The 14020-nt window shown below is 38.2% G+C and overlaps 1 protein-coding gene across 5 annotated transcripts in view; it reads right to left on the bottom strand.

The window, feature by feature from the left end:
• Positions 1 to 14020, bottom strand: part of Senp5 (SUMO specific peptidase 5) — a 41624-nt gene that overhangs the window by 15816 nt on the left and 11788 nt on the right. For all 5 annotated transcript variants that reach the window (XM_074073431.1, XM_074073430.1, XM_020169171.2 and 2 more), the window contains 4 exons: positions 6747 to 6852; positions 6487 to 6625; positions 6107 to 6154; positions 3294 to 3371 (listed from right to left, as the gene is read on the bottom strand). In XM_074073431.1, the coding sequence (XP_073929532.1) occupies positions 3294 to 3371; positions 6107 to 6154; positions 6487 to 6625; positions 6747 to 6852 (371 nt within the window). The remainder of the gene's footprint in view (positions 1 to 3293; positions 3372 to 6106; positions 6155 to 6486; positions 6626 to 6746; positions 6853 to 14020) is intronic.

The following is a 14020-nucleotide window of genomic DNA, read 5'->3' as shown; positions in this document are numbered from 1 at the left end:
GAACACTTGCCTAATATGCGCAAAGCCCAGCATCACTAAGAGTTTTGCAAAATATTTAACAAAAAACATGCATAATAGTGTATAAAATTACTTTTACAATATGTGTTTAGGTACATATGAAGCAAATTTTGTGTCTTCATAAACACCTTGAATGTATATGAAGTCTCATATACACCCCCAAGATATGTCATTATAAATATACAAATATTATAAAATGCAGACAAAATGTGAGATCCAAACCAAGCATTTTAGGCAGGGAAGATAAAATAGGCAACAGCACTTTCCAGCTCAAAAAACATCCGAGTATCTAAAACAAGAAATTATACTGACAACTCTCCCAGCCTTTAGAGTATCTAAAATATTTGGCTTTTTGTCCTTGGTTCCCAGAGCAACTGGAAAAGCTTCAGAGTGATAAAGATGAAAGACAATCTATTTTTATTGACGACAATCCCTTCCAAAACAAACTGGAGCTTATGCTAGTGAAGCAATTTTTTGGAATGTCCCTAAATAACCAAGGGGAGAAGAGGGGACACTGATTGACAGAGCTGTGCTCAGAGGGAAGTTACTCTCAGGCCCACCTTCCTACTTCCTGGGAGGGAAGGGAAATAAGATGATCCCAAATGGCTAATGGTCTCTAATCAATCATGCCTACATAATGAAAGTTCTATAAAGACCTCAAAAAGGGTTTGGAGAGCCTGCAAATAGCTGAACACCTGGGGACTTCCACAGGAAGGCGAACAAGACCACAACCACAGGCCAAAAGGGTAGTGCACCCCAATTCTATGGGGACAGAAGCACCTGTGCTTGGGACCCTTCCAGACCTCCTCCTATGTATCTCCTCAACTGGTTGATTATTTGAATCTTTCAGAATAGCCTCTGGAATAAACCCATAAACGTGTTTGCTTGAGTTCTGTGGAGCTCTAGGAAATAAGTTGAACCTGAGGGGGCTGTAGGAACCCAAGATTTATAGCTGCAGTGCTAAAACATGGGTAAAATAACTTGGGGCTTGCAACAGGCATGGGAAGTAGTGCTTAATCTTGTGGGATCTGACAGTATTTCCTTATAGACAGTGTCAGAATTAGTTTAAGTTGGATGGTGTTCATCTGTTGTCCAACACTGAAATGACTGCTTGCTTGCTGGTGGGGAGAAATTCCCACATATTTTGGGATCACTGAAGTTTTCTATATTGAAAATGCAGTAGAGAAACTGAATTTGTTTTTTCCTACTCACTCTCTGATATTATTCCTGTACCTAGCAGGGCAAGCTCACTTCTCCTTGCCTTATATTCACTGTTTATTTATCTGGAATATGCTTCTGACCTTCACATAGTTGGTCCTTCTTACTACAGAGTTTCAGTGAAACATGACCTCTTTAAAGAGTTATTTACTATCCTATCTAAAAGAGGTAGTCCATCTTCCCTTTCCTGCTTCAATTACTTTGTAGTCCAATGTTGTTTTTTCTTCTCAACTTTTTATTGTTGTTTTGGTGGTGTTGGGAAATGCAAAGGCCTTGAAACAAAAGTGACTATTGAGAAGCTGGCAGAGTGGTTCAAATAGTAGAGCACCTGCCTAGCAAGTGTGAGGCCATGAGTTCAAACCCCAGTGCCACAAAAAAAAAAAAAAAAAAAAAAGTATTGCAAGGAAGCCAATATGGCTACACCATGTGACTGAGGAATAAGAATAGGATATATGATCTAATCTTTTTCAATTTACCAGTTCCAGAGACACATTATCTATTGCCTTCTCTAAAGAAAGATTAAGAAATAGATGACATCTTTGATTCCTGATTTTGTTACTATTGCATCAGTTTGGAATACATTTACAATAAGAAGTAATGACTGAAAACCATTAAGTTTTACTGAGGATTTACATTCCATGGAACTGATATACCAATTTACCTGACATTTTAATTTGCTACTGTAATTAGCAATCTGAGGAACTGTTGTTTTTTTTTTTTTTTAGGTACTGAGGGTTGAACTCATTTTCTAGGCAGGTGCTCTACCACTTGAGGCATACCACCAGCTATTTTTGTGTTGGTTATTTCTGAGACTGGGTCTGCCCATCGTGCCTGACCTGAGGAACTTTTTTTACATGCAGAACTTTCCTTTTTGAGATTTACTCAGAATAAATTCCTAGTGGTTGGATTACAAAATCAAAGAACTGAAATTCACATTTGGCAAGTAATATTATAAATCACAATAATGATTACCATCTACTGTGTGTTTGCCATGTACTTGGTAGTTTGCTTGCACAATCTCACTTAATCCCTGTAACAAAGTAAATACCATGGATATTCCTATTTTATAGGTAAGAAAATTGAAGTTTAAAGGAATGAAGTAATTTCCCCAAGGTCTATAGCTAAACGGTTAAGCAACCAAACTAGGATGTGAAGCTAGGACCGATTCCACTTTTTTATCTATTTCCCTAGATTTGTATGCTTCAATCAGATGTTTGTACTTTACACAAAATGATTCATTATCTATGACTGTTTAAGACACTCTTAAGTTTCTCTAACCCATCTAGTATAAAAAGTGTAAAGCTATAGTATCTCTAGATTTAGAACTTGAATGTGAACTTGTTGATAATTTTGTCATAATATCAGAAAGGAACATAAGTGGGATTTACAATGTTTCTGGCCAAAGTGGCACATATCTGTAATAATGCCAGCACTCCAGAGGCTGAGGCAGGAGGCTTGTGAGTTCTAGGCCAGCCTGGGCTATATAGTGGGATTCTGTCTCAAAAAAAAAAAAAAAGGATACTCGGCACCAGTGACTCAAGCTTGTAATCCTAGCTATTCAGGTGCAGAGATCATGAGGATAGCAGTTCAAAGCCATCCCAGGCAAATAGTTCAAGAGACCCTATCTTGAAAAAAACCCATCACCCCAGTACAGCCAAAAAAAAAAGGAAAAGAAGAAAAATTTTAATCAAAATGTTTCTGGCATAGTCACCGAAGATAACTTTAGTTCAGCTATTACCCTGATTTATTTAGCATTTTGTTTCACAGCTGAGCAATCTAAGATTCAGACAAGTTAAGTGTCTTGTCTGTGTTACACAGAAAGCTAATAGCAATGCTGCAGGCATTAACTCCCAGCCTAGTGCTGGAAGTTATAGCATATTCCAACTCACTACACAGATTCAAGAGTTTTACTAGTGTCTTCTTTTCAACAATGTGATTTAAAAAAATTAAACTGTCACATTAAAAGGCCCAATTAACATATTGGCAATTAAAGTTCTTATCTTTTAACCCAAAGTGGTTTATCCATTTCAAATTTAGAATAAAAAGAAACAGAATACCTTTTTAGTCCATCTCTTAACTCCATTATATCCTTTGGTTACCAGCTGTCTATGAAAAAAGCTGTTGAAGAAGTGAACCTACAACAGACAGCAAATATAAGCAACCACGTTATATTAGGTTGTACCCAGATTTAATTTCAAAAGAAAGCAGAAATTTTAAAATGCTTGAATATAAAACAGACAAAAAGGTGAAGAAAAGTTTCTTCATAAAAATAATGATCAAGGCAGTTTGAGGCCAACGCAGGCAAGAAACCCTCATCTCCAAAACAGCCAGATCAAAATGGCTGAAGAGTGACTCAAGTGGTAGAGCATGTGCTTTACAAGTGGGTAGCCCTGAATTCAAACCCAGTCCCACCAATAAAAACAAACAAAAATAACCAAAGTAGGGCTGGTAGAGTGGCTCAAGTGGTAGAGCACCTGCCTAACAAACGGGAGGCCCTGAATCTAAATTACCCTCTGTTGCCAAAAAGCCAGGCACCAGGGGTGCACAGTTGAAATCCTAGCTCTTTGGGAAGCTGAGATCAGGAGGATCACAGTTCAAGGCCAGTCTGGGCAAATAGTTAGTGAGAACCCATTTCCAAAATAACCAGAACAAAATAGACTGGAGGTGTGGTTCAAGCAGTGAGCACCTGCTTTACAAGTATGAAGCCCTGAGTCAAACCCCAGGTCCATCCCTCCCACCCCCTAAAAAAAATCAAAATACAGAAAGTACATTATATGGTATATAGAAGATTCTGTTCCAAATTTCCATTAGAAGGATCATACAGCTGTGGCCTATAGTCAGAACTGGAGTAGGACAATAAGATTACCTGAATCCAATCAAGTAGAGAGGCAACCTGACAAATGTCTCCAAAACAGGTGATGATTACCTTGAACTCAAGAGAGAAGGATTACAAAACTAACCCCATCTGAAGTATGTGGATTTGGAGACTGTGTATAGTAACTATGAAAAACCAAGTGCTAAAGACTCAAGTCTATAATCCTAGCAACTTGGGAGGCTGAGATAGGGAGGATCTCAGTTTAAGGCCAGCCCAGGAAAATAGTTCACAAGATCCTATCTTCAAAAGAAATGAAAAAAGATTTACCCTGGCTATGTGAAGAATCAGGTCCTATATCTTTGGTTTTGGATTTCTAGCTTACAAATGGTATTAGTTCATATGAGTCAGTACATGTTTCATTTTATTTTGTTTTGTGCATGTGATGCTTTAGATGGAACCCAGGGCCACATGCCTGCTAAGCAAGCTACACCTCCAGTACCATAGAGTTGGTGTTCACTCTAATTTTGACTTACTTAATATGATAAAACTGTCCCATAAGTGCGTGTGGCTGTCAGGGCAAAGAATGAGCATTACTTGGAAATGAAATCTAACTCTCAGGTCCTACCCCAGACCTGTTAAGGCAGAAACTTGGAGAGCAGGCCCCAGCAATCTGGATTTATAAACCTTCCAGGTGACTGAGACACATTCTTTTGAGAACATTACAGCTTAACATGGATAAAAAGAGAAGTACTAATTGTCTCTAGAGCAGCGACTCTGAAGCCTGGTGTGCATCAGAACCTACTTCAGGGCTTGTTACAACAGGCTGTGAGCTGAGGTCTGAGGATGTGGGTTTCCAGTAAGTTCTCAGGTGGTACTTTGGGTCTGGCAAATACTCTTAGAGAACCACTGCCTTAGTAAGGTATCCTTTTAACTCCATGAAGACTCAGAATTAATGTACAAATAATGAAGATAAATTAAATTTCAAGTTTAAAGTTTCTGATAATTAAGAACATCAACAAAATAGAAACTTACAGATTTGTCTCACAATTATAGTTTATAATGCATAACAGATTTGTGGTTTTAACTGAAAAGTTAAACATTTTTCTATATTCATAAATAGTATTTGAATCTGAGACTGTATTTATCTGTTTAAATTATAATATTTGCTAAAGTTCTATAAAGTACTTAGAAACCCCCCAGGTTTTTGTTTGGGGTTTTTTTGTTTGTTTGTCTGAGATAGGATCTTACTATGTAGCCCAGGCTAGCCTTGAGTTCTTGATCCTTCTGCCTTAGCCTCCCCAGTACTGAGATCATAGGTGTGCATTGCCACATCTACTCCATGAGCTATGTGAATACTCAGAAGGAAAAATTAAGATATTAAGTTCACAAAGTTTTAATATATAAACTAAAGTCTTAAGAGTTTGGAGTTAACAGGGTTTGAGTTTGTGTTTGAAATGTACAAGGGTTGCTTTTTTTTTTTTTTTGAAAGAGTCTTGGGCTGGCAGAATGGCTCAAGTGGTAGAGCACCTGCCTAGCAGCCTGCCCTGAGCTGAGTTCAAACCCCAGCAAAGAAAAAAAAAAAAAAAAAAACAAAACCAGAGAGAGAGAGAGAAAGCAGTCTCACTATATAGCACAGACTGGTCTCAAAACCATGATCCTCCTGCACTACCACTCCCTGCTTGAGTACCAAAGGTTTGATACTCAAAAAAGTGAAGAGTACTATTTTACATTTTTAAAGCAAGTAAGACTTTACATTTAATTTAAAAGTTTAAATAATATTTGCTGTATGTCTCTCAAGAATAAAAAGAAAAGCCCCCTCAAGATACCCACCCTCCCACAAAATAGAAAACACTGGCCATGTGATCTTCTTATGCAGAGACACTCTGACAGAAATTATACTCAACTCTAGTATGATGAAGACATAATCTAACCCATTTTGTACAATCTAAGAAAAATCAAATACGTAAAGTTTTATGTATTATATAAAGTTTAAAAACAAAAAGTTCCTCCTACTAATAACACAAGGACACTCTTCAAGAGGAAGTTTTCACTTACTTTGTCTGGGACTGCATCCATTATTAGTTCACCATACATATTAATGACCTGCAAAAGAGTAAAACTAGCTTAGCTTACTGACCTTGTACAATCCAGACATCTCCTAGCAGAATGAGTAACAAACTGATAGTAGTAGCAGTAATAAAACCTTTTGCATCTTGGGGTTAGTGAACCAGTCACTTAAGAATAAAGAATTGTTGTTTCCAGGCTGGGGGTGTGGCCTGAGTGGAAGAACACTAGTAAGCAGTAGGTTCTTGAGTTTACCCCCCAAGTAACACTAACCAAAAAACAAATAAATAAATAAAACCAACTGTGTCTACAAGGTTATTTCATTGACCAACATCCTGTGCAACCACTCTGAGAACGTATGATGAACTAACCTGATCATTCAGCCAGTTCTGACCATCCAGGGTTGTCAGATCATCCATATCCAGCATGTGCTTATTGTAGAAGATTCGGAAGTTGCATTTTTGATGTCTGGCTCGATAGTTTGTTATTTCCTTATTGATAAATGTTTTTCTGAAACAAAGATTTAGAAAGAAAAGGTTAAAACACAGGATTTCTTTTTTTTTCCTAAGTCAAGAGTAAAGTCATATATGCCATTAATTTATTTTCAAGGGGTTTAGCATCATTGACATACCTATTAGAAAAGTCTTCATTAAAGACATCTTTTAATCTTCCAAGGACATCTTTTTCACTGAGTGGGACCAAACTGCCATACTTTTTCATAACCTCATCTAGGAATCCTTACATAAAGGAAGAAAAATTAAGATGGAATAAAAAACATTTTCAGCAAATTTGTTCTTAACCTATATATAACACTTAATATACACTTAGTATTATACCCTGTAAAAAGAAGTCTTATAAAAGTTATGACTTTTGTGAAAGAAAAAAAAGAGATGGCGATATAGGTCAATAGTATAGCACCTGCCTAGCATGTGTGTGCAAAGCCCTGGATTTGATTCCCCACACTGCTAATAAAAATAAAAATAAGATGGCTTAGACTCTCAACATTGTAATGCAGGATCACTTTTTCACCTTAGATTTTTCTTTTTCTCTTTTGGATTATTTTTTACTGGGATTTGAAGTCAGGGCCTCATGTTTGCTAGGTAGGTGTACCACTTGAGCCACTCCTCCCAGCACTTTTACTGCATTGGTTATTTTTGAGATAAGGTCTCAAACTGAGATCCTTCTGACCTCTGCCTCCCAAGTACCTAGGATTCAGGCATGAGCCACTGGTACCTGGCTTCTTTTGGATTTTGGAGATAGGGTTTCCACTATTGCTCAATCTGGCCTCACAATCCCTACCTCCCCACCTTGGAGTTGCTAGTAGCTGGAATCATAAGCCACAATATCCAGCTCATATGGGATACTTAAAAACTACTGATGCATTGTCAGAGGGGCTAGCTAAAACTAAAGACTGACATCTTTCTATAGCTTGACCTTGGGAAAAAATCCTGTCACCCTAAGAGCATTTGCTGACCATGTGCAAAGCCCTGGTTTAGACTCTCAGCAACACATACACATATACACTGGTATACACACTTATAATCCAAACTACTCGAGAAGTTGAGGCCATGGATGGCATGAGCCCAGGAATTTGGGGCCAGCCTAGGGAACATAGCAAGGCCTCATCTCAAAAAAAAAAAAAAAAAGAAAGGGACATCCAAAGGGTTTAATCACCCAGTTAAATATATGTATTTTTTCAGTAACTAAAGGAGTTAGTCATTTCTCGATTCTCTTTTTTTTGTTATTTTGTTTTGTTTTTAAACAATGCCAGGGATCAAACCAAGGGCCAAGCATATGTTAGGAAGTACCCTACCACTAGGATATATCCCCAGCCCAATCCAGGGAGTTATTTCTTTAAAATCAGTTTGGAAGTGGTTAAGACCACTGTTACTGTACTATTTTGGTAAAGGGACAATACATGATTTGGCTGTTGTTAGTCTTCATAATACTGAATAACCCTGTGACAGTAAGCTTAACTGGAAAAGTTAGTGGAGCTTTTTTTTTTCCTTTTTTGAAACAGGGTATCCTGTGTTGCCCAAGCTGGCCTCAAGATCCTCCCACTTCAGCCTCCCCAACAGCCAGGATTACAGGCATGTACTGTGACCATGCCCGCCTATAATGAGGCAGATTTTAAGAGAGAAAACAGAATTTAAGTTTTGGTGGTATCAGAAATTGAACCCAGGGCCTGATGCATTCTATCACCGAACTATATCCCCAGCACAGGAAATAAAATTTAGGCTGGTTTTTTGGCCAGACTACAGTATAGTCTTCAAGTCAATTTAAGAAGTGTGTATATGCATTTAGGAGAGTCCTAAAAATGCCCTGGGAAAAAGAATCAAAACATTATTTCTAAGTAAATAAAAGGTGAGACAAAGCTTGGGGGCTCACAAAAGCAGAGGCATGATTTGGACTGTTCATTGATGCTGAAAAGGGAGAACAGCAGCTGTCAGGCTGACAATTAAATATGGGTTAAGATGGGAAAAATGAAGACAAATGTCAGCTGGATATCTCACCCAGCTTCCCTTTGCATCTTTTAAGAGCTGCCTCTGCTATGCATCAGTCCAAAATAGTCAGGAAACCTAAAAATAGTGTATCTTAGGAATGGAGTGTTTGGTTTGTATGACAGAGGAACAGACAAAACTGAAAGATTTTGTTTTCCTCCTGGTAATCTCCCACTAGAGTGGGTTCCACTATGCCTGGTTTTGGTCTAGGCTTTAGCCAAGGAAGACAGGAAGTATCTCAACTTTGTCAGTATAGGAGGTAAAATTTGTCTTTTTTGCTGGGGGAAGAGAGAGAGGGTATGCTAGAGATCAAACAAAGGGCCTTGCACATGCTGGGCAAGTATTCTTACATCTTCAGCCCTTGGCTTTTTGAGACAGGCTCTTATGTAGCCTAGGCTGGTTTCAAACTGGTGATACTTCTGCTTCCTAAATGCTAGGATTATAGATGTACATCATCCTGCCTGGCTAAGATTTGGGACTTCTAAACTACGAACTGATCATTTATATTTGGCTATACTGTTTGCTGTCTCCTATTTTTTTTTAAAACAATTTTTATAATGCTGCTGACTGAACTCAGGGTCTTGCTGATGCGGGGCAAGCACTCTACCAATGAGTTATATCCTCCCCAGACCTTTTTTTTTTTTTTTTTTTTTTGGTGATGGTACTGGGGTTTAAACTGAGGGCCGCTCGTTTGCTAGACAGGCACTCTACGATTTCAGCCACTTGGCCAGCCCTATCTTGTGTTGGGTATTTTGGAGATAGGGTCTCAAGAACTGTTTTGCCTGGGGTTGGCTTTGAACCACAATCCTCCTGGCTTCCACCTCCCGAGTATCTAGGATTACAGGCATGAGCCTCTGGTGCCAGACAACATCCCCAGATCTTAATAGTTATCTAAGTACAACCATATTTCTACATGAAAAAAATGGGCAAACAGAAGATAAGGAATCTCAAACTGGAGGCATAGCTCAAGTGGTAAAGCACCTGCCTAGAAAGCAAGAGTCCCTGAGTTCAAACCCTAGTACTGCCAAAAATAATAAGCATAAGGAATCTCATCATTTGAGAAACTGAACCTAAAGAAACTTCTTATAAAAAAGAATGCCCCAAACAACAAAATGTTTAAACTTCAGGCTCCACAACTTTGACTGAAGTGCCTCAAATGAAAAGGGGACATAGACTACTATTCCAAAAAAAAAAAAATTGGGGGGGGGCAATACTGGAGCTTGAATTCACACTTGCTACGCAGAAGTGCTCTACCACTTCAGTTGCTCCTCAAGCCTTTTTTTACATTGAGTGTTTTTAAAATAGGGTCTTGGAAAGTGTTTCCCCAGGCTGGACTTGAACCCCGATCCTCCTAATCTCTGCCTAAACAGCTAGGATTACAGGTGTGAGCCAACCAAGAGGTTGTTGTTAATAATGTCATTTCTAGTTTGTAGTAGTAGGGAGATTTCAAGTTGTATGTTTTCCTTTAATACTTATTTTTGTCTCCACATTCAGATGGTGAACAGGGATTCCTTAACAGTAGAAAAGCCTCTATGCATCTTCAAGGAGAACCCTGGATGTTAATGTCTTACTGATACATTACTTCACTGGTGCCAGCAGTAAACCAACAGTTAAAGAGCACTTATAGCAGGGTGCCAGTAGCTCACCTGTACTAATGATCCTGAAAAGTACTTAATCTTCTCATTTATGGAGTCTGTGTATGTGCAAACACATACATACAGAGTAGAGTTGATGTTGCCCAGTCTGGTCTCAAACTCACAAAACACATGAGCTCAATTGATCCTTCTACCTCAGTCTCCTAGTAGTTGTGACTACAGGCACAAGCCACTGTGTTCAGCTTAAACTGTATGTGTGTATATGATCTTTTAATAATGAGATTTTTTTCACTTGTGGTATTGAGGATTGAACCCAGTGCCTTGAGCATGCTGGGCAAGCTATGTTGACAGCCTCTTATTTTTTTAATTTTGAGTGTCTCACTCAGGCTGGCCTCAAATTTGCAAGCCTCCTGAGTACCTGGGATTATAGACAGGAACCACCAGGCCTGGCTTAAATTGGTTTATTTTTATTCTGGATTTCCCATCAAGTGGAAAAATGTCTTATCAATGTAAGATTATAGAGACAAGCATGGTAGTACTTGCCTGCAGCCCCAGTTACTTGGAATGCTGAGGCTGGAAGATCACTTGAGTCCATAGTTTCAAGGTCAGCGTGGGCAACACAGCAAGACCCTGTCTCAAAAAAAAAATTATAAAAATGGTCTGCTCAAGCAAACCAACAGCAAGAAAATAACCCAATTATAATATATGCAAGGAGGGGAATGTAAATGTAACGGAGGGGGTGTACTTGTTCAAAGTATACTACGTGCAAATAAGGAATTATCACAATGAAATTCCTTCAAATTACTAATGTATGCTAATTAAAAATAAAATCTAAAGCTGGGCATGGTTGCACATATCTATAATCCCAACTCAAGAGGCTGAAGCAGGAGGATTGTGAGTTTGAGGCTAGCCTACACTTCATAGCAAGACCCCATCTCAAAAAACAAATAAATATACAAAAGATCTAAGTAAACATTTTTCAAAAGACAATATACAAATGGCCAACAGGTATATGAAAAGATGTTCAACCTCACTAATTAGGGAAATGCAAATTAAAACCAAAGTGTAATATTACCTCATATTCTTAGAATGGCTCTTATTGAAAAGACAAAAACATTAGCAAAAATGTGGAAAAAAGGGAACCTTTGTACTGGGAATGTAAATATAGTCATAATGGAAAACTGTACGGAGGAGGTTTCTAGGAAATTTAAAAGTAATGTGATCCAGCAGTTCTACTTCTGGATATAGATCCAAAGGAATGAAATCAGAATAAAGAGATAAATTTGTTCTGACATATTCACCACATGCACATTAGCCAGGATAATGTAATCAACCTGTTAATTGGAGGTTGGATGGAAGGACAAGACATGTGGTATGTATACATGACGAGATACTATTTAGCCTTTAAAAAAAGAAGAAAATCCTGTCATTTGTGACATGGATGAACTGGGAGAACATTATACTAAGTGAAATAAACCAGACACAGAAAAATATGTGATCTCACCTATATGCTAAAAGTCACACTCATAGTAAAGAATAGAAAGGTGATTACCAGGGGTTGGGGCAGGGGAGGAGAGGCAACGCAGAGATGTTAGTTAAAGGGTAAAAGTCCCAGTTAGGAGCAGTAAGTTTTGGAGATGTGGCAGACAGTATGGTTAACTGTAGCTGATAATGTACTGTCATACTTGAAAACTGATGGGAAAATAGGTCTTACATTTTCACATCACAAGCAAAGTGTGAGTTAACGGTCTTATAATATATGCATTTAAACATCACGTTGTACTCTGTAAATACAATTGCCAATTTAAACTTTTAAAAAAATGGTGTCCTGCTTTGTTTCACAACTTTACTGATGACTCGAATACCACAAAATTGATCCTCTTAAAAGAGTAAAGTTCAAGCCAGGAGTGATGGCCCATGCATATAATCCAGTATTCAGGAGGCTGAGGCATGAAGAATGTGGGTTAGAGAACAGCCTGGATTACATAGGGAGATCCTACTTCAAATGAAGGGGGTGGTGGTAGCTGGGATGCAGGTAGAGCCCTTGCTTGCTTAATGATCTAGTCAATCCCAAGTACCACCACCACCACCCCTTAAAAAAAAGTACAACTCAAAGTCTTGCAGCATTAGTTGTGCTACCTGATGCACGAATATCTGTGTCACTACCAAAGGAAACACCACTACTTATTAGCAGTCACTTCCCACTCTTTCAGCTCCTGGTAACCATTAACCCACTATATTTGGCTATTACAGACATTTCATAGGTTATGTGGCTTGTGTCTCACTTTTTCCTCTAATATCTTTTTTAAAAATTATTTCCATTTAGCATGTTTTCAAGATTCATTCACATTCCTTTTTATACTAGAATAATATTCTATTGTATAGACAGACCAGTTTTGTTTTCCTTGCAGTAGTAGGGTTTGAACTTGGGGCCTCACACTTGCCACACCAGTCCTGTTTTGTGTTGGGTATTTTCGAGATAGGGTCTCACAAACATTTGAGCAAGGCTAGCTTTGAATCAAGATCCTCCTGATCTTTCCTCCCAAGTAGCTAGGATTACAGGCATGAGCCACCGGTTCCCATTTAGATAGAGTAGATTTTATCCTGCATAAGTATGATGGACATTTAGGTTGTTTCTACTTTTTGGCAATTATGAATAATGTTGTTATGAACATTCATGTATAAGTTTCTTGTTTTGGGGGACTTGGAGTGTAGTTAAGTGGCAGATTGAGTCCTTGGTAAACCCGAAGCACTTGGATGCAATTCTCAGCACAAACAAAAAAAAGACCCAAAATAGCCAAGCATGGTGATGCACACTTTGCAATCCCTGATACTCAGGAGTTTAAGGCAGGAAGAATCACAAGTTAGAGGCCAGCCTGGGTAACTTAGTGAGAGTCCATCTTAAAGAAAGGCTGGAGATGTTGCTTAGTGGTAATGCAGTAGCATGCCGGAGGCCCTGCATTCAATCCCGTCTGCAAAAATAAAAAAGCTTTTGTGCATGTACTTTCCAAAAAAAAATTTTTGGTGGTTTTAGGGATTGAACTCAAGACCTTGGGCATGCTAGGCAAATGATCTACCACTGAACAACTTTCCCAGCTCTGTGTTTAAACTTTAAACCACTTGAGTGAATTGTGGCACAGGAAATCTATTTCTTTTCCTTCCAAAACAGGTAGGTAGCTAACTGTCCCATTTATTTGTTTCAGTTACACAAAATTTTTAAGAGTTGGGAGTTTATGTGGTATGCATTTTAATCCTAGTTGGCATTTGCTTAGCCTTTCTAATATTTTTGGTTTTTTTTTTTACTGTGTTTTTGCAGTGCTGGGGACTAAACCTAAGGACTCCTGCTTGCATACATTTGAAGACTCATACCCAGTCTTTTCGATTCTGGAAAATATCCTTTGCTATTTTTTTCACTTGCCCTTCCATAATCTCCAGGCATAGTCATGAGATGGAGGTTAGTTTTTCTTTAACATGAAGGAAGATCTAGACAGCTGTAAAGTGATTAGTACAGAATTCTAGATTTCCATCTACTATCTCAAATCTTTTATAGTTGTCTTGCACTAACTCAGTATTTTTTGCAGCAAGTCATGTATGTCAGTTATTACAAAATATTCGACTTGGTTTTCAAGAAAGTAACTTTCTTTTTGCACTCATACTTCATCAGTTTATGCAATACTAGATAAAATTAGGACACTGCAGTAAGTTTCCTAAATACAACTGATACAATATGTAAATCAACTGAAAGGAGCACAGCAGAGTTGCTTTAAAGATGAAGCAGCATTCAACATACCATGGAACTCAACATTGGC

Source organism: Castor canadensis, chromosome 5 (assembly GCF_047511655.1).
Source record: "Castor canadensis chromosome 5, mCasCan1.hap1v2, whole genome shotgun sequence".
Lineage (NCBI taxonomy): Eukaryota > Metazoa > Chordata > Mammalia > Rodentia > Castoridae > Castor > Castor canadensis.
This window is presented reverse-complemented; position numbering and strand designations above follow the sequence as displayed.